Below are 25,722 nucleotides of genomic sequence, written 5' to 3' on the forward strand. Positions count from 1 at the left end.
GGAGGTTGATTTTAAAAGAACTGAACTGACTAGTTCGTGTTCTGTTAGAAGTACAGTGCGTTCAAAACACTAACCGTAACGTTATTCCATATCTTAATTTAAAACTGGTTACGTGCACTGACCGAATTATGCGACTTTAGTTCATCCCAAGTGCCGTAAGGTGCCGCTAGGGTCTCGGCGAGTCGGCGTCTTTTGAGGTTTGACCTCCTTTTGTTTTTTTATAGCGTTTTTGGCGGAGTTCCGCGGAGAGTAGGCCTACAGAGTACGAGTACGTCTACGTACCACTTAAGTTTTTTGAATTGGTGAACGTTCGCAGCCGCTTTTGCAAATTGCGAAGCCTATGAAGGTCCCATAGGTACGTAATTTTAACTTGTAATAAACAAATTAGCGGTGCCGTTCATAATTAGGGTTAAGTTAGAGTACGCCGTCGACCAATCTGGTAAACGTCGTGTTGAAATAGGCTGATAAAGAGGCTTTATTTGCATTTCTCTAAGCCTTGGCTAGTATTTTTTCCGTCCGTTATGGTGGTCGAAATGGACTGGTACCTGTACTAGTCTGTACTTAGGGTGATAGGGTGAACTGTTACGATTCGTGGGCGCGTAAAAGTTAATACGGTTAGGCCTATTATGAAAGTTAAAAATTTGCATGTTTGTCTAAATCTCATAATCATATTAAGGTACTAATATGTTAGTTTCAAATTTATAAGCAATGATGTACAGTACACTCCGCATTTTTCTTTGACAGTTTGCAGAGATTATTTACAAAACTGCGCAAAAAATGAGACATAGTCCTCTGAAACTTGATCAATTCATTAATTTCCTACAAGGAGAGATAGCAAGGTTTTAGAGAACCGATGGAGGAATGTAACACACTCCGCTATCGGAACTTTGTAAGTCCAATTTTTATTTTATTTAGCATGAATCATACCAGAGATTATGCCCCCCAAAACTATCCGAGCTCTCGATCAGGAAAAGGTTAAAATCTAGACTGAAACACTTGTTTCAAATAAAAATAATACCAACAACCTTTACAAGCCAGGTGGTTTAAGAACCATATTTCACAATGATAATAAAATCCCCATCAGTTTAGTTAAATTGTAACCAACTGAAATAATATTTTGAACCCCTCAAACGGGAGCTTTCAAAAGGGAACTCTCAACCCCATAAAGTTAAAATCTGTTTCGCCACAGGGGCGCAGTAATTTTATGTTCCGGGGGTCATTCCTAAAGGCCTACATGGTCGTTTAAGGAGTGTCGGAGGAGTCTGTAAATTTAACTTTAATAGCATAGGGATAATTTGTGAAGAACTAGATGTTCCTTTTGTAGATTTTAGGGGTTTCTAGATAGGGATGTACCCTAAAGAAGGTCTTGCAGTCAAATTACTTCTTCTATATGGGGTTAACCAATGCAGTTCATTATACCTTTAATATTGTACGTTTTCTACGCGGGGTGACTGGGGTCATCCATAAAGAAATCCTTCAATACATTTTTGCCGGCTGGTTTTTGATGCATTTTTATATTGGGGAGCATACCTAAATAACTCCGTTCATATTATAATACGTTTTATACCGAAATAATTTTACATGGGGGTCATTACTAAAGAGAGCCACGAATCCATTCTTGCCCATATTATGATGACAATTTTAAGATCTATAACAAGGAAGGGGTGTTGTATAAAGAACTCGGTTCATATTATTATACGTTTAATACCTAGTTATTTTACACGGGGGTCATTACTAAAGAAAGCCACGAACCTATTCATGCCCGCCCACATTATGCTGACAATATTAACCACCGTAAAAATTAAGGGGTGTTGTATAAAGATTTTTTTGAACATAATTACCCAATGATGTTCAGAGAAAATCGTTAACACTAATCTACTTAACAAAAACAAAAAAAAATGGCGGAACAATTACGTCTAGTTACACAGGCGGAACTACGCCTTCATAAATTTCCAAAAAACATTTTAATTCATAGAGAAATACTATCTACATATTATAGCCTGTGGAATCCCCCCCCCCTCCGCAGGTGTTATTTCAAAAAACGTTGCGCAATTCGTCTGGTTTTTAAGCGTGCAACTACGTTATTTTGAATTTAATTAATGACTTAACATTTTACAATAACACTCGTAGTCAGGGGCTTGGGACTGCTATTTACATGGAAATCCTTTCATGGAAAAGTCAGAGATTTTGTAAATTAGTGTCAGAGAATTTTAAGATTGTTATATTGAAGGTCAAGGAATGAAATGTCAGCGAAATATAGGGAGGGGGGGAACCTGGAAATGTCAAGGAAGTATATGGGGGGAAAAACCCCTGGGAATTTCAGACAAAGGTATGGGAAAAAACCCCTGGAAATTTCAGAGAAAGGTATGGGGAAAAAAACCTGGAAATGTATAGGGGAAAAACCCCTGGAAATATCAGAGAAAGGTATGGGAAAAAACCTAGAAATGCCAGGGAAATATATAGGGGAAAATCCCTGGAAATTTCAGGGAAAGGTATGGGAAAAAACCTGGAAATATGGGGGAAAAACCCCTGGAAATGTCAGGGAAATATATGGGGGAAAAACCCCTGGAAATGTCAGGGAAATATATGGGGGAAAAACCCCTGGAAATGTCAGGGAAATATATGGGGGAAAAACCCCTGGAAATTTCAGGGAAATATATGGGGGGAAAATCCCTGGAAATTTCAGGGAAAGGTATCCGTTAATAAACTAATAACTTAAAGGGCAAGTCTCATTTAAAAAGCACTTTTTAAATCTTACTTAATGAGGTAGGGGTATTCTTCTTCTCTTTAAAATAAGTCAAATTTCGTTGAAATTCTTTACATTAGCAGTTCAGTTCTAATCAACGCCACTTCACAATGTTCTTGACAACACTGCACCCCACTTAAGTTCAACTTCCGGAGCGTTGAAGGGGTTTTTGTCTAGCCTATTTAGTGAAAACGTATCTAATCTATAAGGGGAGACCCTGAACCCCATATTAGGGTAGTAGGCGCGTTATTAAACATCCAGGATAATTTTTTTTCTTTTAATTAATTTGTTTTTAAATAAAGATAACTTCGGTCTAATATTAATTTTATTCACCCCCCCCCCCCCCCCCACTGAAAATTATGGTAATTAAGAATACTCTATTCCTGCCTTTAAATCTTAATCAATCTGCTTAATTATTAGATACAGCTAATTTTGACGCGTTATTTAGTTTTAGGGAGTTTTTAATGTAATTAGGTTTATTTAACTTTATTATTATTATTATTATTGTTATTATTTTTATTTTATTTTGGGATGGGAAGTGGGAGGGGCTTCTTTAAACCACGCCCACGCTCTTAATGTCGTTGAGATTAAATTTTTCCAAAGAATTGTTTTTAAATAAAACCCCGGAATATTTGCAGTTTTTTATTTGTTTTTATCCGAGGGGGTTATCACCACAGAATTTTAGCAGTTTCCATTTTTTTTTTTTTTTTTGATGTTTACCACCTCCAGTCAGTGTTGCCACTTCCCGGGCCATAATTTGAAAGCTCAGGAACTATTAAAAAAAATCCTTTAAAACTCCAAGGAACTATAATAAGAAACTCATGGAGCTATAAAACGTAGAAACTCCTTGAAAAGTCATGGAGCTATGAAAAAAAAAAAAATGGAAACTCCTTGAAAACTCATGGAGCTATTAAAAGAAATTCCTTAAACTCATGTTACTATAAAAATAATCTCCTTGAAAACTCATGTTACTATAAAAATAATCTCCTTGAAAAGTCATGGAACTATGAAATAAAATAGAAACTCCTTGAAAAGTCATGGAGCTATGAAAAAATAATTGAAACTGCTTGAAAAGTCATGGATCTATGAAAAAAAATAGAAACTCCTTGAAAACTCATGGAGCTATGAAAAATATTAATATTAACTCCTTGAAAACTCATGGAACTATGAAAAATATAAAAATAATCTCCTTGAAAACTCATGGAACTATAAAAAAATATTCATAGGAACTCCTTGAAAACTCATGGAACTATTAAAAGAAATTCCTTAAATTCATGGCAATATAAAAATAATCTCCTTGAAAACTCATGCAACTATGAAAAATAAATATAAACTCCTTAAACTCATGGAATTATATATACAGGGTATTCCGTAACCCCCCCCCCCCCTTTAAATATCTCAAAAAAAAAAAAAAGTAATTTTTTAAAATAATCACTAATAATAATAAAATATTAAAATCCACGTAGTAGTATCCCGTCTTACAGGTGCATAATTTATTTTAAAAATTGTTTATTAAATATCAATTATCATATACGCAAGGAGTCTCTCATTCTTAATTAATTTTAATATCGAAAAGTGCAGTTTTACGTAACGTAAGGTAACCCTATCGTTTATAGTAGTGAGTGACTAACCCCTCGGCGTCGCCGAGTGCGTATATATTGTGAGCAGTGCAGGTTTGACTCTTATTTTGGTGTATTATTGCTATTTTTAGAAAGTTCCCTTGGCCACCGAAAAAAGGCCCTGTTGCTACAGTAACCGATTTAACCCCCCTCTCTCTCCACGCCCCCCTGGTTTCTTTTAATAGTAGTGTGGCGCCCCCTGGCGATTATATGAAGAATCAACGCGGGGAAAATGCCTTACGTTTCTGTACCCCAATATAAAACTGAACTAAACCTCCCAGTGTCATGAGTTTTAGAAAGCCCATGCCCAACGTCACGGAGGAGTAAAATATATTTGCGCCTGGTGGTATTGCTTTTCTATTGTACTACTTTTTAAAGGGAGGGTGACACGGTTGGTTATAATTTACGTTTATCCTTGACCTTTGGGTTAGAATAGGTAGTGTATATTTAAAAGGGGGTAGAGAAATTTCATCCCCCTTTACTATATTTTAACCGTATGCCCTTCAGGTTACAGCATCTCAAGTAATTTGAACTGAATGATTAGGAATAGCGTGATTAAGGTGATTTATGAAGGACCCCCTGACATTCTAGAAATTTTCAGTTTACGCATTTTTTCGTCATATGTTTTACGCGACGTTATTTATAAACGACCCCCTGATGGTATTAATTCCTCTATGTCATGCAGTGTTGACATTGTCGCAGTATGTTAAACATGGCGTTATTTATGAACGACCCCCTATCATTCTAGCAATTTAACTCCACACATTTTTCGCCATTACTGGTCACGACGTGATTTGTGAACGACCCCCTAACATTCTAAATTACTCTACATCATTTTTTGACATTGTCGCAATATGTTAAACATTGCGTGATTTATGAACGACCCCTATCATTGTAGTAATTTTCAATGTACGAATTTTTGAAATTCTCGTCATATACTGGTCGCGACATCATTTATGAACGACCCCCTAACATTCTAAATTACTCTACACCATTTTTTGACATTGTCGCAATTTATTAAACTTGGCGTGATTTATGAACGACCCCTTAACCTTTTAGATATTTTCACTCAGAACATTTTGCCATTGTCATCGCCAAGTGATTTATAAACTACCCCTAACATTCTAGAAATTTGAACTCTACGCATTTTTGCCATTTCGTTACAATATTTTGGACGTGGCGTGATTTATGAACAACCCCTCCCCCTAAACATTTTCTGTAAATTATCAACCCCAAGAATTTTCGCTATTGTTACAAAATCTTTAACGCCTTATCTTCCTCCACTCCTTCGAATACAACCGACGTTATTTAGGAATGACCCCCTATTGCTTTTGAATTGGTTTTTCCCCTAGGGATTAAGTTTGAATACTTTCTCTTTAAGATCACTCGGGATGAAAAGGGGAATGGTTTTATGGATGTGGAAAGTTTTGGACGGTTGTGTTGAAATAGGCATTTGTAAATACCTGTACACGAAGTTCAAAGGTCCTGTCAAAAGTGGGCGGACGAAATGTTTCACCTGGACATTTAGTCCTGGAATTTCAATTTTTGTTAAGCCAGGGGAGGGGTTCTTTTCTATTCCTTTCTTTTGGGGTTTGGCCTTGGGACCCGTCCCTTCTGAAAACACTTGAGGATGTGTCCCTTTGTGGGTTAGAGGCGCCACACTTTTTTTCACATTTTTTCCCCTAAATTTTTAGTTCATTCCAATTTTGTCATATAATTTCACGGTAATGCCTATTTGATTACTATAATTTATAATTTACAATTATAAAATATAATCACCGGGACTGAATAATTAACTTAATGAGCTCTACATAGCTTTTTTATAAAAGTAGACGAAAATTATGAGGTTTTGATAGAAATAGACGAAATTCTGGGCTTTATTCTTAGCTTTAGATAGAAATAGACGAAATTCTGGGCTTTATTCTTAGCTTTAGATAGAAATAGACGAAATTCTGGGCTTTATTCTTAGCTTTAGATAAAAATAGACCAAATTCTGGGCTTAATTTTTAGCTTTAGTTAGAAATAGACGAAATTCTGGGCTTTATTCTTAGCTTTAGATAGAAATAGACGAAATTCTGGGCTTTATTCTTAGCTTTAGATAGAAATAGACGAAATTCTGGGCTTTATTCTTAGCTTTAGATAGAAATAGACGAAATTCTGGGCTTTATTCGTAGCTTTAGATAGAAATAGACGAAATTCTGGGCTTTATTCTTAGCATTAGATAGAAATAGACGAAATTCTGGGCTTTATTCTTAGCTTTAGATAGAAATAGACGAAATTCTGGGCTTTATTCTTAGCTTTAGATAGAAATAGACGAAATTCTGGGCTTTATTCTTAGCTCTAGATAAAAATAGACCAAATTCGGGGCTTTATTCTTAGCTCTAGATAAAAATAGACCAAATTCTGGGCTTTATTCTTAGCTTTAGATAGAAATAGACGAAATTCTGGGCTTTATTCTTAGCATTAGATAGCAATAGACGAAATTCTGGGCTTTATTCTTAGCTTTAGATAGAAATAGACGAAATTCTGGGCTTTATTCTTAGCTTTAGATAGAAATAGACGAAATTCTGGGCTTTATTCTTAGCTCTAGATAAAAATAGACCAAATTCTGGGCTTTATTCTTAGCTCTAGATAAAAATAGACCAAATTCTGGCGTTTATTCTTAGCTTTAGATATAAATAGACCAAATTATGAACTTTCCACTGAGCTTTGATAAAAATAGACCAAATTACGACCTTTCCGTGTGATATTAATTCATGTAGACCAGCTAGAGTTGAGCGCGAACTCTATCTGAACTGACGAGCTTAACAATATCCCAACCATAAATAAAATAAACCATAATCTATGAACACGATGGAACAACTTTGAAAAATAGACCAAAAAATTTAAACGATGGTGGTGGTGGCATCATAATCCAGCTTTTAGAGGCGAAAGAACGTTCTTACAAAACCTTCCTTTTAAACTGTCTGATTTAGTGTACCGCGTTTTTATTATTTGCGAGTTCAGGAATACATAAAACCACTGGGAATCATTGTACCTCCAGGCAAACGCTTATACCTTCTATCTCTTAGCTCAGTGTCATCCCCCTACTAGGCGCGTACAGTATCCCCTTTTACAAGAGCGCGCCTAGAGGGAGGGAGGGATACACAGTCTACAGTCCCCTTATTTAACGACACTAGTCTATATTATTCGCTTAGGTAAAATTCGTCATAAATAATGATTAGTCTATCTAGCTAGCTCCTCCCACAAAAAAGCTACCTAGATACGTTGAGTGAAAACTCCATGGCACGTACACAATTATTCCTAGTAGCTGTATGCATTCTTGGTGAGTTCTTTTACCAACCACGAAGTAAACTGGTTTGGCCTAGCATAACATTTCAGTTTTTTTTTTTTAAAAAAAGCAAAAAGAAATAGTAGTTATCTTGTTCGGACAGGTTACATGGGTGGAGAAGTTTTAATTCATTTTCTCTTCCGCTCCTCCTTAGCTCTCAAACCCAAGCTATCTTTTTATTTTTTTTTTTAAGTTCCGAATTGCTGGTTTCCTTTTTTGCTTTATTTTCTTGGTTCCTCGATCTATTTTCACGGGGTTACGCTCTCCTTAAGTCTAAATAATAAGACTCAAAAATTTAATACAAAATTACGTTACGATTGGTTGAATTTTTTGGATGTCTCTTAGTCTTAAGAGAGTTACTTGAACCTACCCTGCTTTTAGTCTACCTCATCTTGAATTATTTTTTTTTTCTTCAAAGTTGGTGTGTCTGTCTGTCTGTCTGTCTGTCTGTCTGTCTGTCTTATCTGTCTGATTGTGAATTCAATTAATTATAATTGTTTGTTTTGACGTGGGTTTATTGGAGTTTCTCGTGATTTTGACTTCTTTGAACAATATTATTATTATTATTATTATTATTATTATTATTAAAATTGGGAAAACATTTGCATAAGTTCATAAGGTATGTTTTATTTATAAGTTTGTCACTGGTTACAAATTAACATTGGAGATATAAGGGGGCGTAATTATTCCTAATGGCTGTATGTATTCCTTTTGTTTTTAAGATTTCAACATCAATTCGTATTAATTATAACGTAGCTAATTAATGTCTAAGTGGCTCTGCTAATTGCGGAGAAAAAAATAAAGACTGAACAATTAAAGGGGCATTGAAACTATATTTTTATATTGAATTTGCAATAAATTTGCAACAATATTACTTTGTAATTATTGAATAGATCGCCTTTGATACCATACTGAGGCCAGGCTACTTCACTTTGTCCGCGAAGTAACCAGGCCTCCTGGTTTAAATGGTATCAATACTCCTAGTCATAATGTATTTCAATATCAAAGATTCAATATATTTACGTTAAAAAATATCAGTTTCATTATCCCTTTAAAACAGTACCGTGGGAGGGGCCATTCAATTAGATATGTCGTAACATTGTTATAATTTATAATAGCCTCGAAGCTAAGCCTAGGGAACTTGAAATCTGAAATCTTCAAACCATTGTAATAATAAATTAAATAGGCCTGCATCGTCATATACTGACTGAGATTTGCCGTAATTATAAATTCGAAATCAGTTCAACTGCACCTAAGCCTTGGCACCGCTATCGTCTGTCACAACGAGAGAAAATAGGGTTAAACTACGTCGGAAACCTGTACACTACACACCATCCCAATCCGTTTAGTTAACGCGTCAAAGGCAGCTCCAAGTTGTAGTTAATTATATAAGACCAAGGCTTAGCTTTGAGGAAGTTTAATCGTGGGATGAACACGCCAAAATCATCCCTCGTAATGCAGAATCGTTTAATTTGTTCTCCTGTTATGTTTACCAGCTTATTTTTGCCTTTATTTCTGTTGTACACTCGTATTGAGATACTGAGACGGACCTTTAAACTTTTATCATGAAACCTTTCCTATATATACATGAATATTTAACTATTAATATCTCTGGTGGGCTAGTTTTGACCGAGTTATAGTCGGAGATTTGAAATAGTTTATTAGCAAAAATTAATTATGCAGTTATTTTCGACTGTTTAATTTTGGCTTGAAATTTTCTGGGAAAGCTTAAATAATTTAATCTGGAAATTTTGCTAAATTTTTGCTTTTATTATTCATGGGTGTAAAAGAATAAATTCATATATCTTTAGCTTTCGCTAGCTCTCACGTATCTGTATTCTTCCCGTCTCTCCCATTGGTTGCTTTCCCCTCTCTCGTGCAACCCCTTTTGATCTTCCTCCACCCTTCCCCCCAGTCCGCGATATACGCCGACAACTGGTTCCTTGAAAGGACAATTTAACCTGGCAATACTTGGCCTAAAGGTATCAATGCGACTATTTGCAACAAGATTTTCCTATCGCCCCTATTGCTGTCAGGTTAATATGACGCCGCGTGCAAAGGGGAATTTTCTGCTTGGTATTTTCTCGCACTTTCCATCCCCCCCTGGCTTCTCCGCTTCGGTTCAAGCCTATTCTACGCGTATCTTTATTTCTATCCCCCCTCCTCTCCCTTCCCACCTTACTGTCCTACGTTTGCCCATTCTCTCCCGTTTGGTTTTCATAGGGGTCGTACATAAAGATATCTTTATGTAATAATACCGAAATTATTCCACGCGTATCTTTATTAAATGCCCCCCATACTGTTGGTTTGGCCCTTCTATGCCAGTTTTCACGCCGGGGGTCGTTCATAAAGTTACGTTTACGTAACAGTATCGTAAAGGAAGAGTCTCAGATATTATTTGTGTCTTTAATGAGGGACGTATTGTCAAAGTTAAAGTTAATAGATAGTAAAAACCTTGAATTATACCCGTAAAAGACGGTTTAAGGCTTAAATCGTCTGCTATTCTTAGTTCACTATCATAATTGTGTGATTTCTGTTAAATTTTGTGTTCGTGAAGAAACAATTATCGAAAGTCTTATTACAACCCATAGTCTCGTACTTGGTAATAGCTGTAATCTATACTACCCCTTTAAGTTCGAACAGTAAGGGTTTGTATTTTATATTTTTCCCTCACTTTATAAACTACCCCCCGTTTTATCATAAAGTACAGTACGAGAGAGTCGACTTTGGTGGTGTGACATGAGCAAGTGATCAGCGGAGGGAAAGGTTATTTTGGTAGAGAATTTAAATCGATCGTCAAAGTCTAGAGACGTACGTAGGTTAGCGCTAGAGAAGGTAGGCGCAAACTTCTTGAAGCCAAGGGTGGCTGGAAAGGGGGTGGAAGTAATTTTTGAATAGACGCCAAATCAGACAAAACGTTAAACCATATAACATTCCAAACTTATCCACCGCTGTCAAAAATAGGCCTAAATTTGTTTCTGTCTGTGTATTGTCACCGAGTGAAATTTTAGTAGAAGTTTCGGAATATTTTAAGGACTTTTCCTAAAATAAGTGAACCGAGTTATAAAAGTTAAGGTAGAGGTAGTTTAGGTTTGTTGTAGCTCGCGCTCGCGGGATTAACCAATCGGAACGAAGTATCCCCTCCTCCTTCATACCTAGACACCTTTACGCAAGCGCTGTCGCTGTCAAAACAAATAACAAATTATCTTTCTAGATTGTTCGCTTGCTTGTTGTCTGTCCGAATATTTACAGTTTTTTTAACATTTTTTTTTTAATGTTAGTGAATTTTATCTTTATTTATCCTTTTATTTTAAGTAATGTTTTTAGCAGCTTATTTTGTATTTTGATGCGGGTTTTTTTTCGTAAATGAAGTATCTAGATCGGTTTTGGTACCATGTAGATGTAGTTTATAAAAAAAACTAAGCGCCAAGTGGTGTTAGGATTTGATTGGGTTGGGTGGAAGCACGTGACGTTTTGCATCGTTCTACGTCATAAAAATCTCTCTCGCTGGCGGAGTTGTTTTTCTCTCGGTGTATTTTACTTTTTTTTGTTAAGCCTTTGAATGAAAAAAAAAGGTTGTTTTGACTAGAAAGGGGAGAAATGATTGAATCTGACGTTTTCAAATTTTCGCGTCTGGCTTTTTATTTTTTTATTATTTATTCTGATTTCTAACTCCTTAAGCCTAATCTAAAAAACTTGACAGGATGAAAATAATAACACTTAATCACCCATACAATTTTATTGGTTTATTTATATCGATTGTTTAAGGATTTTTGTGTCAGTTTTCGACTCGTTACCTAAGCCTAATTCTTCCACACACCCTATGGTAATTAGCTTATCGAAAATAGGGCAAAGTTTATTTTTGACAAGTCATTCTTAATTTAGGCCTTGGCGTATCAACGTCATCGAATTATTATTATTGGTATTGTTGAGAGTGGGCGTATGGTTCGATTAAGTTCAAAAAATGCGCAAGAAAACAATGTAGATCTGTTAAATTGTATCCGCGCCTAATTAGGCTTAAATCTCGATAACCCTAATGCATAAATTAGGCCTAAAATCAGGGCTGTCAATATATTTCAGAAAAACATATTAGGGTTTAACAGCTTAGGCGAATTATATACTTAACAATAATTCTTTAAAAATGTCACGTTAGGCCTAACCCTAACGCATAATTAGGCCTAAAGGTTGTCAAAATGAATCTCTTAACCATACGGGAATGATTTTGTAAACTATTATTTACGAATGTTCCCTACGTATTTTCTTTGACAAGACCGAGGGGGGGGGGCTGTACATAAATGTCGGGAGGGGGGAAGTTAGAAGAGAGATAAAATTGGTCTATCTCGACGACGAACGGGGCGGGGGGGGGGGTTAGTACGTTTCCCCTTTCGAAGAGAGAGAATTAGGCTTAAGGGGGGTCTTAGCTTCAGCTTCAGCTTCTAGCACTGGCGGGAGTTGCAGCCGATGGGCCGGCCCTATAAATCGAAACTGAGGGGAGATGGCTACGAGCGGAAAATAACTCTAGGAGAGGTGCTGCTGCTGGTAAAGCGCTGCCAAAGCTATAAGCCTGCTCCGTTGGCAGTTCTAAAGTCGAAGCCGCCAAGGCATAGCACTAGTCGTCCATTTACAGAGGAAATGGCGCACTTTTGCATCGCGCCAAAGGCCCATTCCACGGATACGTAAAAATACTTTTAAAATATAGAATGGATGGCGTCCTCCGCGTCTAATGAAATATGATAAAAAAAGCCAATGAATAAAAAATTACGTTGTATTTTTTAAAATATATTTCCCCAAATTAAATTTAAAAAAAAGTCACAAAAGAACAACTAAATTAAAACGATGCTAAAAATTGGATCTGATTTTTTTTGGCCATAACCCTCCGCCTTAGGTAACCCTAAAATAAAAAGTAAGGTGAAATATTTTTTCTGTCTTTTCCCCGTCACCGTCAAGTCCTCAAAACTGTCTTAAAAAAATCGTATATTTAAATATTATAAACAAACAAAACCTAATCTGTGATAAATACTAACTTGTAAACAAGCTAAAAAAAAAAAACTTAACAAAACAACACTCGGTCTTCCGTTTAAAGATAATTATTTCGGTTAAAGTCTCAAGAATTAACCATTTTTTCCTGAACAAGCGTATAGGCTATGATATAATCTAGTCTATTTTTGAAATGAACGAAGTGTGCTTAAATTTGAATTAACTTCGGAATTAGAAACGTTTTGAAAAGTAAACGCGGCTACGGTGGTGTTTATTATATTATTGAAAGTTCGGCTGGAATTACACGACTGCTTACCTCCAAAAGTATTTGTTTATCGCCCCTCTAAAGGTTCGTATTTATGGTTTTTCGCATGTTTTTCTTATTTTTGAATTTGATTATCTCGCGGTAAATGTTTCGACATCGTGTGAAATTATATTTTATCTGATGCCAACCCCCAATTCTGACTTCATGGGGCATCATCTCCTTCTGACCTTGTATATCTGGGGTTCAAATGAAGTGTTTCTAGGCCTAAATGGGCGCAAAGATCATGTTACAATTTTATCTCGTACCTGGGTTGAACGCGACCATATTGCTAGAATTTTAAGATATTTGGCGGACATTTGTAGAGTTTCGACGTGTTTAATGACGTAGAGACACTAGACGGGAGCCAACCGGTGTCAAAACTGAGTGTGGCATGTTACTGAGTGGCTTGTAAAGATTTTCCAATAACTTATCTAGATTTTGGTTACATTTTGTCGCGTATTCGCTGTACTTGAGTTCAAATTATATGAAATCAAGTTATTTCTTGACAAATTTGCCCAAACAGTAATATAATTGTACTCCTGACTAACCAAAAAATGTCAAGTGACATTGATTGACTTAATAATATACAAATAACGAAAACCGTGAACCAAATACCAATCGAGAGCTTGGCATAAATATATAGTAATTTAGTAATATTTTAAAGAAATATTACAACAAATTAATTAAGCATGGTTGGTTGTCTATTTTTTATTAGGCAACCAAGTGTCTCGAAAAAGGAACAAATATATTATAAAGTAAGACAACTTTTATGTACGATGTTAATAGACTATTCCATTAAATATAAAAGAGAAGGTAGGGCTCGGTTAAGCATTTTGGCTTGCACTAAGGGGTCGAGATAATACGCGCCCCCTTAAGCCGGAATAAAAGGGAACAGTAGATGTTGCTAGGGGGGTAGTATTTTAACTCAATGCGCCCCCCAACAAGCCTTACTCCGGGGGGCAGTGCCCCTTCTCTCCCCTTAATACGGCGCTGAGAGAACTTAAGGGAACACGAGTCGGCTTCCGCTAGCCTCTCGCGCCTCGAGTTGTGTTTCTTGAAGTCATTAATGGAGTAGTCTATCACGGGGTTTTACTTGTTTATTTAGGCAAATCTCGCTTAGTAACAGATAAACAACAGGTGTATCCCGAGCTGGTTTATATATTATATTGTTTTTGGGCATTGTTTTTGCGTTTAAAAAACGTTTTTAAGTCACGTTGTAAAAAAGGGTTTGAAAGTAATTCTTCAAAGTAGGCAGTTGCAGGTGATATTTTAAATTTTCACCACCAACCTTTCTTTTCTTTATAAAACGGGTTCAGTCAGTGTGTTTGAAAATATTTTGTGTTTCGTTTTACGTCTGGAATAAGTTTTTTAAATTCAAACTTCGAGTGGGCGAAGTTTTTTCTTTCTTTATCTTAAAGGGAATATAAGCCAAATTATAATTTTTTTTTGTTGGAAAAGTATTCTTGTTTTGAGGCAATACTTTCCTTTATTTAATGAAGTGACTTTCGTCATACGACGAACATTTCTTATCAAACCAAAATGGATGGAGAAATTAGATTCAAAGTTTTCGGTGCCCAGAACTAGTTTATGAAAGATAACGAACGAATTCGAAGGGAGAATGAAGTTGTTACACCAACGATTTTTAATCGTTTAATAATGATGCATAGACCTGTTTTAACTAAAAGGGGAAGAAACGAGGGGAAAACTCTACCTTCCATCTCTCTCGGTTTTTGGCGCCTGCGCTGTAGTCTTTTTGTATAACATGAGATTGTGCAGAGACATATGGCATTGTATTAACCCCCCCCCCCTTGTATGTTCCGATACTGAGTGTTGCCTACCCCCATTATGTACGTAAATATTTATTATCCCTTTTGAAACAACACTGTGACGCTCATAAGTGTTAAAACAATTTTGATTCACGTTTTGAGCTTGACTCTAATCTAAAACCAATATAAAATAATTCCTGTTTGAACCGCTTTCATGCTCCCTTGAAAGCAAGCTACCGTACAACTTTAATTCCACGAAATTAACTGTGATAAGGAGGCAGCAATGCAAATTTTATATTATTTACTTTGTTAAAACACTGTTCTTATCAACAGTTGACGAGTGTTTAGTTTGTTTAGAAAGTGTAATCTGATTGGCGTACTGAACTTCGAGATTGCATGCAACCCTTGAACAAAAAATTACCTTTGTAAAAAGAACCCGTACACAAGGGGGTTGACTATGGATACATTGTCATCCTTCTCTGCGCATGCACTCACTCTCATGATACAAAATGACTACAGCGCAGGCGCCAAAAAAAACGAGATGGAAGGTGAAGTTTTACCCACGTGTCTTTGCATCTAAGTTACATCGAAATGGTCTATTGGCAAGTCTATTTAGAGTTACCACAGATAGATTTAATTTTAGAAGTAGGAATGGAGAACAGAGTAATCTGGGCGCGCGTCATAGTCCCGGACCCCCTTCCAAGGGACGGGAGGAGGGGGGGCATGAAAGAAGAGGCGGGAGCAGGGCCGGAAATAAGGGAAATTTCTTATAGGACAAGTGTCCAGTGACGCCCCCTTTGACTGGAAAAATTATAGGACATTGTCCACTGAAGTGTGCAAAAATAGTGTCGCATCTTCATAGTCAAGCTATCAAAACTTCGGAAAATTTATTGGTCAAAATGTCCAGTGACCCCCTTAGTTTTTAGAAAAATTATGGGACATTTTAAAATTTTATTGGACAATGTCCAGTGTCCTGTGCTTATTTCCGGCCCTGGGCGGGAGGGTCATAGCGACAGAGGTAAAAAGGAATTACGTAGTTTTCGCCGTCCCCGCCAACAACGTCATCAAAACGTAGTTTAAGTGAGCCAATAAGATAATTTGAACTTTTCGTTACGTGTTGGAGAGAGGGGCTCTATACTGGGGTGGTCTATGAGTCGGAATAACTGAAGTAAATAACTAACAGTTCAATCGATTCCTACTTCTAAAATTAAATCTATCCCTGGAGTCACCCAATCGGATTTTCGGGTCTTTATGAAATTTAGTCGGGTAGATATTTTAGAACTGTTCATTTTGTGGGGGCTGTGGGAAGATATGATAAACGAGAGTGGTTTGGTGTTATAAACCACAGCCACCGACAAAGTGTCGAGTAGTTAAAAGCGTTGGGAATGAGTGTCTTCCGGAATTCTGTTAATTCTGGTGGCTTCCCCACCAAACAGGAAATGAATGCGGATGAAGTGGGGATCAGCTAGTTTTGTCGGAGCAAGTAGCAGCAGTGCAGCAGCAGTAGCAGGACGCGCGGCAACATTATCTTCCTCAAAACCAACAACAACCAACAACCACCAATACACCACCAATTACTCTTTTTATTCTTCCTCCGTTTGGTCCATAGTTCCCTGGTTTTGGGAATCTCGACTATAAACGGAGTCTACTAGTACCTTGGGGAACGGGACAAGCGTTTCCCGGTGCTCATCCCGTCCCCGTTTTTTAGGATCTGTGATATCTTAGCTCAAGCTTCGTTGGTGCGCCAGGGTACGACAAAAGAACATAACATTATTATTATTAAACAAAAAAATTCAACACACCACCAATACGCACGCAACTCTCCTAAAACAAATTTTTATTACAAACGGTCAACGCGTGCCGGACAGACATACGAACGGAGTAGTTGTTGTCGTCGTTTGTTTTTTTCTCGTCGCTTTTAAAAAACCCAGCGTCAACGATAACCGATAATCGTCTATCGCTCATTCATTACCTGACTCTTGTTTTATTGTAACAAAAGTGATACCGTGGTGATTCGCGTTGAAAAAAAAAAACACTGAACAAGACATTATTTGTCACTGCTCTTCCATGATAAGCGAGAGAAACCATCACCGCGGTTGTGGTATATCCGTATTTGGTCGAGGTAGTAACGCTGCAATCTCTCTCGGAGGAGGTGTTGGTGTTGATAGTAGTAGTAGCAGCCAAGGCTTAGATTTGTCGCGTTCTTCTTCAGCCTGGACCGATCTCGATTTAACTAGTAGCAGCGTCATTGATAGTAATAATATTAGTAATAACGATAACCGTCTTTATTCTCGCAACGATTTAATCCAAGGGGCCAAAGAAGTTTTGGGAAGCGACGACGAAGCTGTTGTTGCTTTAACGAAAACTCAACAATCTTCGGATAATATTAGCGGCGCGATTTACGGAGACGGTGGTAGTGGTATTGGTGGTACACGTCATTTTGAATTTGAACGAAATCGAATAATAATAAACAACAACTGTCCAAACGATATGCAACTTAGCAGTGGTCTGGGTAATGGTGGCCACCTAAATAATAATAATAAGTCCAGTAACAACACCATGGCCCAGAAAGGCGATAAAAATGGTTGGGGTAATATCCCTCATTCGCCCAATTCTACTAATAACAACAATGGAGGTGGTTTTAAGGATTTCTCCGAGATATCCTCCCAATTTTCTTCTTCTTCGTTCAATGCTCAAGGACCTTCCAATAACGGCGGCTCCGGTGCCAATAACATGATGGATAACAATTCTCGAAGTGGTGGTAAGCCGGTTTTGGGGAACAATAAGGACAATTACTCTAGCAGCGGATGGGGAGGTTCCGCTAATTCTACGTCCGGTGGTGGCTCATCAGGCTCTAAAAGCTGGAACATTCCAAATGGAGCCCCCTCCTCGAATCAGCAGTCTTCTGCCTCCATGAAGTACGGTGGTGTCCTGGGTGGTCTTGGCGAATCGGGTGATTCGTCTTACGAAGGTTTAATCGGAGCCACCGGTGGTTCGGACACTCCACCCAACGCTGAAAATAATCACGATGCCAAAATGAATAGTATGAGAAATCTCGCTTCGTCCTCTTCCGGTGGTTGGGGTGTTATGCCTCCACCGAGAATGGGGCTTCTGGGAGGCGGTGAAACCTCGTTGAATAATAATAATGGAAGCTGGGGCGCTCCACCGCCACCGAGTTCCGCTACCAGCGGCTGGAACGGAAGTAACAGTGCCAATAACAATCAATGGGGCAGTGGAAGACAGAATAGTGGAAGTTCCGTCGATCAATCTAATTCCAACCAAGGTACGTTCTCGGAAACGTTTTTGATTAGTCTGCAACGAGTAGCTCGATAGACCAGTGTGTTGGGTGAGACAGTTGGACTAGAGTGTAAATGGCGGTCTTTGGACTGGTCTTTTTTCAGGGTTGTCATCACCCAAGCACAATACTTGGGCACAGGCTGCCGGTAAGGGGCTGACTGGTACTGGACCTCAGAGTCACATGGGGTCGGTTAGCAACGGAAACGTTGGAGGGTCACAAATCGAGCCCATTACGACACCCAGCTCAAAAAATAAACAAGATGATCATGTTAGTGAAATTAAAATTGCAGCTGCGTACAGCGACGGATGGGGCCAGTTGGTAAGTGCCTTTATTTCGTTTTATTATTAGCGCGAGTGTTTGCTCAATATTTGTGCCGTGTCGTGCCGTGCCGCGTAGCGCATTGAGGTCATGTATAAATAATTTGGTTTCGATCAGTTGAGGACATTGTTGATTTCGTCAGGAACGTGTTAGGATTTAGGGCGATTTAGTTGCGCGTTATTTGTGTATTTATTGGGCGATGGCTGATTAGGGTCTCGGGGTTGGGGGACACCATTTTAGAATGTAAACCAGGATTCTGGCTGGGACGTTCCGCCATCTCCTCAAGCTAGTCCGAAAGAAAACAATAGTTCCATGTGGCGAGCACCAGCCAATACTGGTACGGAGATATGGGAAAATAATATACGCCAACGCACCAAAGGCGGCGCATCTGGAAATCCTGGTTCGGGCAACTCTGGCTCGGGAGCGGCTCAACCATGGGGACATCATACTCCCACTACTCACATCGGAGGCACTTGGGGTGAAGAAGAGGATACTAGTAACATGTGGACGGGAGTTCCTCAGGGGGTTAACAATCAGGCCAGCAACAATAACAGTGGTCCCAATAACGGTGGTAACAACAACGGATGGGGTAGTGGAGGCGACCCAACACCTAACCCGAATATGTGGGGCAATGGCGGGCGAGAAGATAACCGCGGAGGCGGCGGAGGAGGTGGAGGTGATCGCTATAATTCCGGTAATGACAGCAACAACAAGCATTGGGGAAATCCTTCGACGACCGCTTCGTCCTGGTGCGAACCCGGTAATAACAATAATCCAAAGGAGGATTTGAGATTCTCCAATCAGATTCCTAAGCCTTTGCCGGTAGGAATAGTTCCAGACCCTTCTCGTCTTGTTCCAGATTGCAATACTGGTCCGGATCCGGGGACTTCCGTTTGGGGCGCTCCTCCAAACAAGAGCAACAACAATAACAATATGAACGCGAACCCGAACCACGGAGGCTGGGGTCAGTCCAACATGAACAACAACCCTCAAATGGGTGGTGGCGGCGGAGGAATGAATATGGGAGGAGGAAATATAGGTGGAAATATGGGTGGAGGTGGAATGAACGGAGGTGGAAATCCAGGGAACGTTAATAAAGGGAACCCGAAGGATGGACCTCCGAGTGGATGGGAAGAACCGTCTCCGCCGATGCCTCGCCGTCCCGTTACCAATAATTTTGATGACGGTACGTCTCTCTGGGGCAATCCTAACCGACAGGTTAAGGTGTCCCACTGGAAGGAAATGCCGACTAACAAGCCCAATCAAATGGGCGGTAATGGAATGCCCGGTAACGGACCGCCAGGTAACGCCAATATGAATCAAGTAGGAATGGCGCCTGGTGGCGGCGGGGGAAATTCCATGGGAGACGGGAATCAATCCGCGCCTCCAACCGGTCCCGGTATGATTAGACTGCCGTCCAACGCCGGGGGACCCAACAAAATGGAAATGGGCCCTTGGAATAAAACTCCTCGCACCTTGTGCGGACCGGGAACTTGGACCGATTTACCTCCTCATAGAGATTCTCCCGGACCGGGTAAATGGGACGATCCTCATACTCCTAATCAATTGAAAGGCGTTCCCGGAACCCCCACCACCCCTGGAAGCTGGGGCGAACCGGGAAGCCCTCTACCTCCTTATTGGGGCGCCAAACCCAAAAACCCGGCCACCAGTTGGAGTGACGGACAAATTGACACTAGCACTTGGAGCGGACCCGCCAAACAGGTTGGTGTGAGTTTAAACTTTTAACATTTAAACGTTATCTCGTTGGCCCATCGCTCCAAACTCTCTTCCTCTCTGCATTGATTTTCTTTCCCTTCTCTTTTTGTCTCTCTTCAATTCTCGGTCCACTAGGGTGGTAAACCGCTAAGCAAGGAACTTATCTGGGCCAGTAAACAATTCCGACTTCTCACCGAGATTGGATACAAGAAAGATGACGTTGAAAATGCCTTGAGAATGACCAATATGAATATCGACGAAGCCTTAGGTAAGTCCTTCTTCTTTGTTCATTAATTGTCCATCGTATACGCGCACTGTTCTTTGGGAAAATCGGTATATTATATCTGTGTTACTTTAACTAAATCGCGGAAGTAACTTTGGACAGAACAACGGTTACAGTTGGGACTCTTAATTTTCTGGGTATTTTATAATGTATAAGATGGTTTTAGGATTTTGGGGGTTTAGAATCGTGGATGACATTGAAGACTTTCTCAAGGTCATGATGGAATTGTTTACGCGATTTAACGAGATTTTAGAATATTAAAGGCTCGCAATTTTCTTAGTCTTTTAAGATGTAGAAGGTAGTTTTAGGACATTGAGGGTTTAGGATCGTGGATGACATTGAAGACGTTCTCAAGGTCATGATGGAATTGTTTACGCGAATTAACGCGAGTTTAGAGTATTAGACTCGCAATTTTCTGTCTTTTACGATGTAGAGGGTAGTTATAGGGCATTGAGGGTTTAGGATCGTGGATGACATTGAAGACGTTCTCAAGGTCATGATGGAATTGTTTACGCGAATTAACGAGAGTTTAAAATATTAGAGACTCGCAATTTTCTGTCTTTTAAGATGTAGAAGGTAGTTTTAGGACATTGAGGGTTTCGAATCTAGGATGACATTGAAGACGTTATCAAGGTCATGATGGAATTGTTTACGCGAATTAACGGGAGTTTAGAATATTAGAGACTCGCAATTTTCTGTCTTTTGTAATGTATAAGATGGTTATAGGACTTGGGGGTTTAGGATCATGGATGACATTGAAGACGTTCTCAAGGTCATGATGGAATTGTTTACGCGAATTAACGAGAGTTTAGAATATTAAAGACTCGCAATTTTCTTAGTCTTTTAAGATGTAGAGGGTAGTTTTAGGACTTGGGGGTTTAGAATCGTGGATGACATTGAAGACGTTCTCAAGGTCATGATGGAATTGTTTACGCGAATTAACGAGAGTTTAGAATATCAGAGACTCGCAATTTTCAGTCTTTTAAGATGTATATGATGGTTTTAGGACTTGGGGATTTAGGATCGTGGATGACATTGAAGACGTTCTCAAGGTCATGATGGAACTGTTTACGCGATTAAACGAGATTTTAGAATATTAAAGACTCGCAATTTTCAGTCCATAAGATGTAGAGGGTAGTTTTAGGACTTGGGGGTTTAGGATCGTGGATGACATTGAAGACGTTCTCAAGGTCATGATGGAACTGTTTACGCGAATTAACGAGAGTTTAGAATATTAGAGACTCGCAATTTTCTTAGTCTTAAGATGTAGAAGGTAGTTTTAGGACATTGTGGGTTTAGAATCTAGGATGACATTGAAGACGTTCGTTTTCAAGGTCATGATGGACTTGTTTTGTTGTTTTTTCTCGCGCCCTATTGCCGGCGAACTCAGAGCTACTTGCGAACGCGAATAACGAGAGTTTAGAATATTAGAGACTCGCAATTTTCAGTCTTTCAAGATGTAGATGGTAGTTTTAGGACATGAGGGTTTAGAATCGTGGATGACATTGAAGACGTTTGTTTTCAAGGTCATGATGGACTTGTTTTTGCTTTCTTTTTCCCCACGCGCGTTTGTAGGCGAACTCGAAGCTAGTTGCGAACGCGAAGTGTCTTGCGGAATTTTGGATATGGAAGGCAGATCCAATAAAGTTCGCGGCGTTAATTGCGCCGATGAAATGGTTGATCGAATGCACCCGAATTTTGTCGGTGGCTATCATAATAGCGGCTGCGATGTACCTAGCGGCCCCGCAGGATTTCAAGGACCACAAGTAATGGCCGCCGGTTTCAATAGCATGCAGGGATACAAAACACAGCTTAAGGTAGTTTATCCTAAGGAAAATAACAGAGTAACCAGTTGTTATTCCCCCAATTACTCACCCAGAAATATCTTTATGTCGTCATATGTTGTTACTTTGCCTCCTTCGTTTTGCCTATAGGATTATTTATATATCGTTTTGCTTGTTTTAATGTTAAACCCTGAACCCCCACTATCGATAATTATTTTTATTTGGGACATCATTTAATTATAGTAATTCTTGTGTTTTCGTAAGTATTTTATGTTTTTTTGGAATGTAAGGCTGTGTCAGTATCCGCTGTCATTGATTTCGGTTTTTATTCAATTCATTTAATTTAATTTTTTTTTCTTAATTCTGATTTGTTTAAATATTGTAAATCGCCGCGAATCAGACTAACTAGGCTTAACGACGACTTTATTACGTAATTTCTTATTCCCGATACTAGTAACCACGTGGTTTGCGACTTTATTACCTAATTTCTTATTCCCGATACTAGTAACCACGTGGTTTGCGACTTTATTACGTAATTTCTTATTCCCGGTATTAGTAACCACGTCGTTTGCGACTTTATTACGTAATTTCTTATTCCCGGTATTAGTAACCACGTGATTTGAGACTTTATTAGCAATTTCTTATTCCCGGTATTAGTAACCACGTCGTTTGCGACTTTATTACGTAATTTCTTATTCCCGGTATTAGTAACCACGTGATTTGAGACTTTATTAGCAATTTCTTATTCCCGGTATTAGTAACCACGTCGTTTGCGACTTTATTACGTAATTTCTTATTCCCGGTATTAGTAACCACGTGATTTGAGACTTTATTAGCAATTTCTTATTCCCGGTATTAGTAACCACGTGGTTTGCGATTTTATTACGTAATTTCTTATTCCCGATACTAGTAACCACGTGGTTTGCGACTTTATTACGCAATTTCTTATTCCCGATACTAGTAACCACGTGATATGCGACTTTATTAGCAATTTCTTATTCCCGATACTAGAAACCACGTGGTTGGAGACTTTATTAGCAATTTCTTATTCCCGATACAAGTAACCACGTGGTTTGCGACTTTATTACGTAATTTCTTATTACCGATACTAGTAACCACGTGATTCGCGTCTCTATTACGTAATTTCTTATTCCCGATACTAGTAACCACGTGATTCGCGTCTCTATTACGTAATTTCTTATTCCCGATACTAGTAACCACGTGATTCGCGACTTTATTACGTAATTTCTTATTCCCGATACTAGTAACCACGTGGTTTGCTTAACTTCACTGAAAATGATACGTTGTTAAGCCTAGATCGTTTGGTATCGCGTAATATTACTGTACTAGGTCACTTTTGAGGTTGTTTCTCTTTACTAATTCGGTTTTTGTACCATAACTTCTTGGGGGGAACGCAGAGCTCTGGCTTAAACAGCAATACTCCTAGTCTACTTAGCAACCCTGCCATGAGCGGTCAGGGATCTAGTCTCAATCTCAGCAACAGTATTAATAATCTGACCCCCGCCATGATCCAAAAAATCGTACAACACCAGCAACAACAACAGCAGCAGCAGCAACAACAGTCCGCTCAGAATATTGCGCAATCCTTCAATGCAGTAAGTGTCCTCTTAAACTCTTAAGTACATTAGGGTCTTGTCGCCTTAACCCATGATGGTTGAGCTACCAAGTTTCTCAACGTCTTCGTTCCCACGTTGTCTTTGCAGACTCAAAGCCTTAATCCAAATTCACTGGGTAATCAACCTGGTCGAATAAATCAACAAAATTTTCCTACTGCAGCCCAGCTGCGTCATCTAGTTCAACAAATTCAAATGGCAGTGCAAGCTGGTCATCTTAATCCTCAGGTACGTCTATCCTATTTGACCTTCTTACTCGTCTTTATGACCTTATTGGGGAAGAAGTACTTGTCTTTATGTGACCTTATTGGGGGAAGAAGTACTTGGCTTTATGCGACCTTATTGGGGAAGAAGTACTTGTCTTTATGTGACCTTATTGGGGGGAAGAAGTACTTGTCTTTATGCGACCTTATTGGGGGGAAGAAGTACTTGGCTTTATGCGACCTTATTGGGGGAAGAAGTACTTGTCTTTGTGCGACCTTATTGGGGGGAAGAAGTACTTGTCTTTATGCGACCTTATTGGGGGGAAGAAGTACTTGTCTTTGTGCGACCTTATTGGGGGGAAGAAGTACTTGTCTTTGTGCGACCTTATTGGGGAAGAAGAAGTACTTGTCTTTATGCGACCTTATTGGGGGGGAAGAAGTACTTGTCTTTGCGCGACCTTATTGGGGGGAAGAAGTACTTGTCTTTGTGCGACCTTATTGGGGGGAAGAAGTACTTGTCTTTATGCGACCTTATTGGGGGGAAGAAGTACTTGTCTTTATGAGACCTTATTGGGGGAAGAAGTACTTGTCTTTGTGCGACCTTATTGGGGGGAAGAAGTACTTGTCTTTGTGCGACCTTATTGGGGGGAAGAAGTACTTGTCTTTGTGCGACCTTATTGGGGGGAAGAAGTACTTGTCTTTATGCGACCTTATTGGGGGGAAGAAGTACTTGTCTTTATGCGACCTTATTGGGGAAGAAGAAGTACTTGTCTTTATGCGACCTTGTTGGGGAATTGAAGTTGTTTTGGACTCTCGGTTTCTGATCTTCCGCCACATTTTCTTTTTGTCTGTTACAAACAGATTCTCAACCAGCCATTGGCCCCGCAAACATTGATGTTGCTGTACCAGTTGTTGCAACAGATCAAAGCCCTTCACCAATTGCAGCAACAGCAAGTCTATCAAACTCAGCATTTGAGCAAAGGCGGTGGTGGCGGCTCGGGTCCCGGAGCCGGAGGACCCGGTAATCCTTCTCCTTTACAACTGGTCAACGTTCAGATCACTCAGACCAAGCAGCGTATAGTCAACTATCAGAATCAAATCGCCGCTCAACAAGCTCTCTTTCTCAAACAACAAGTTGTCGAGCCAATCAATGTGAGTGTTTCAATGACCTTCCTTATTTATTTTTTGGTATTTCTTTTGGTTTTTGTGGGAATTTGAAACATATTTATTATATCGGGTTTATAACGTTGAAATTAATGTTTTGCGCGAGTACGTCATGGTTTTCGCGACAGTGTTTATATTGGAGCTCGCGGAAGTTTAGTTAGGTTATTTCTATGTTTGATGACGTGTTTACATATTATCATCAGGTGATGTAGTTTTTGTCGCGAAATTTCAGTATTATATAGATAGTTTTCACACATGGAGGAGTCATACCATTTACACCAGGAGGCCGGGCTATCTGGAGGACAAAAATCCGTCTGCTTTTGTCCTCCAGATAGCCCGGCTTCCTGGTGTAAATGGTATATGAATCCTCCATGTTTGAAAACTATCTATTGGTATTTTTGGGGTTTTGTGGCCCGGTATTTAAGACATTTATTAAATCCGGGTTTATAACGTTGAAATGCTTTGAGCGTGTACGTGATGTTTGTCGTGATAGTTAGGTTATTGAAGCTCACTGAAGTTAGGTTATGTCTTAATTCGATGACGCGTATACATACATTATCATCAGATGTGTAGTTTTTG

The 25,722-nt window shown here is 39.1% G+C and overlaps 1 protein-coding gene across 9 annotated transcripts in view; it reads left to right on the top strand.

The window, feature by feature from the left end:
* Positions 1-25,722, top strand: part of gw (trinucleotide repeat containing adaptor protein gawky) — a 43,752-nt gene that overhangs the window by 266 nt on the left and 17,764 nt on the right. For 2 of the 9 annotated variants that reach the window (XM_089853788.1, XM_089853794.1), the window contains exons 2-12: positions 225-355; positions 745-889; positions 13,693-13,732; positions 16,180-18,026; positions 18,145-18,359; positions 18,600-20,087; positions 20,211-20,343; positions 21,934-22,175; positions 23,561-23,758; positions 23,867-24,004; positions 24,841-25,131. In XM_089853788.1, the coding sequence (XP_089709914.1) occupies positions 16,811-18,026; positions 18,145-18,359; positions 18,600-20,087; positions 20,211-20,343; positions 21,934-22,175; positions 23,561-23,758; positions 23,867-24,004; positions 24,841-25,131 (3,921 nt within the window). In that variant the 5' untranslated portion in view covers positions 225-355; positions 745-889; positions 13,693-13,732; positions 16,180-16,810. Of the gene's footprint in view, positions 1-224; positions 356-744; positions 890-12,154; positions 13,023-13,692; positions 13,733-16,179; positions 18,027-18,144; positions 18,360-18,599; positions 20,088-20,210; positions 20,344-21,933; positions 22,176-23,560; positions 23,759-23,866; positions 24,005-24,840; positions 25,132-25,722 lie in introns of those variants that run through there. The other 7 variants (XM_089853792.1, XM_089853796.1, XM_089853795.1 and 4 more) reach the window with 6 other exon arrangements.

This window comes from Phalangium opilio, unplaced genomic scaffold (genome assembly GCF_054372755.1).
Source record: "Phalangium opilio isolate 3A_F unplaced genomic scaffold, DU_Popi_V2 ptg000206l_1, whole genome shotgun sequence".
In the NCBI taxonomy this organism is placed as follows: domain Eukaryota; kingdom Metazoa; phylum Arthropoda; class Arachnida; order Opiliones; family Phalangiidae; genus Phalangium; species Phalangium opilio.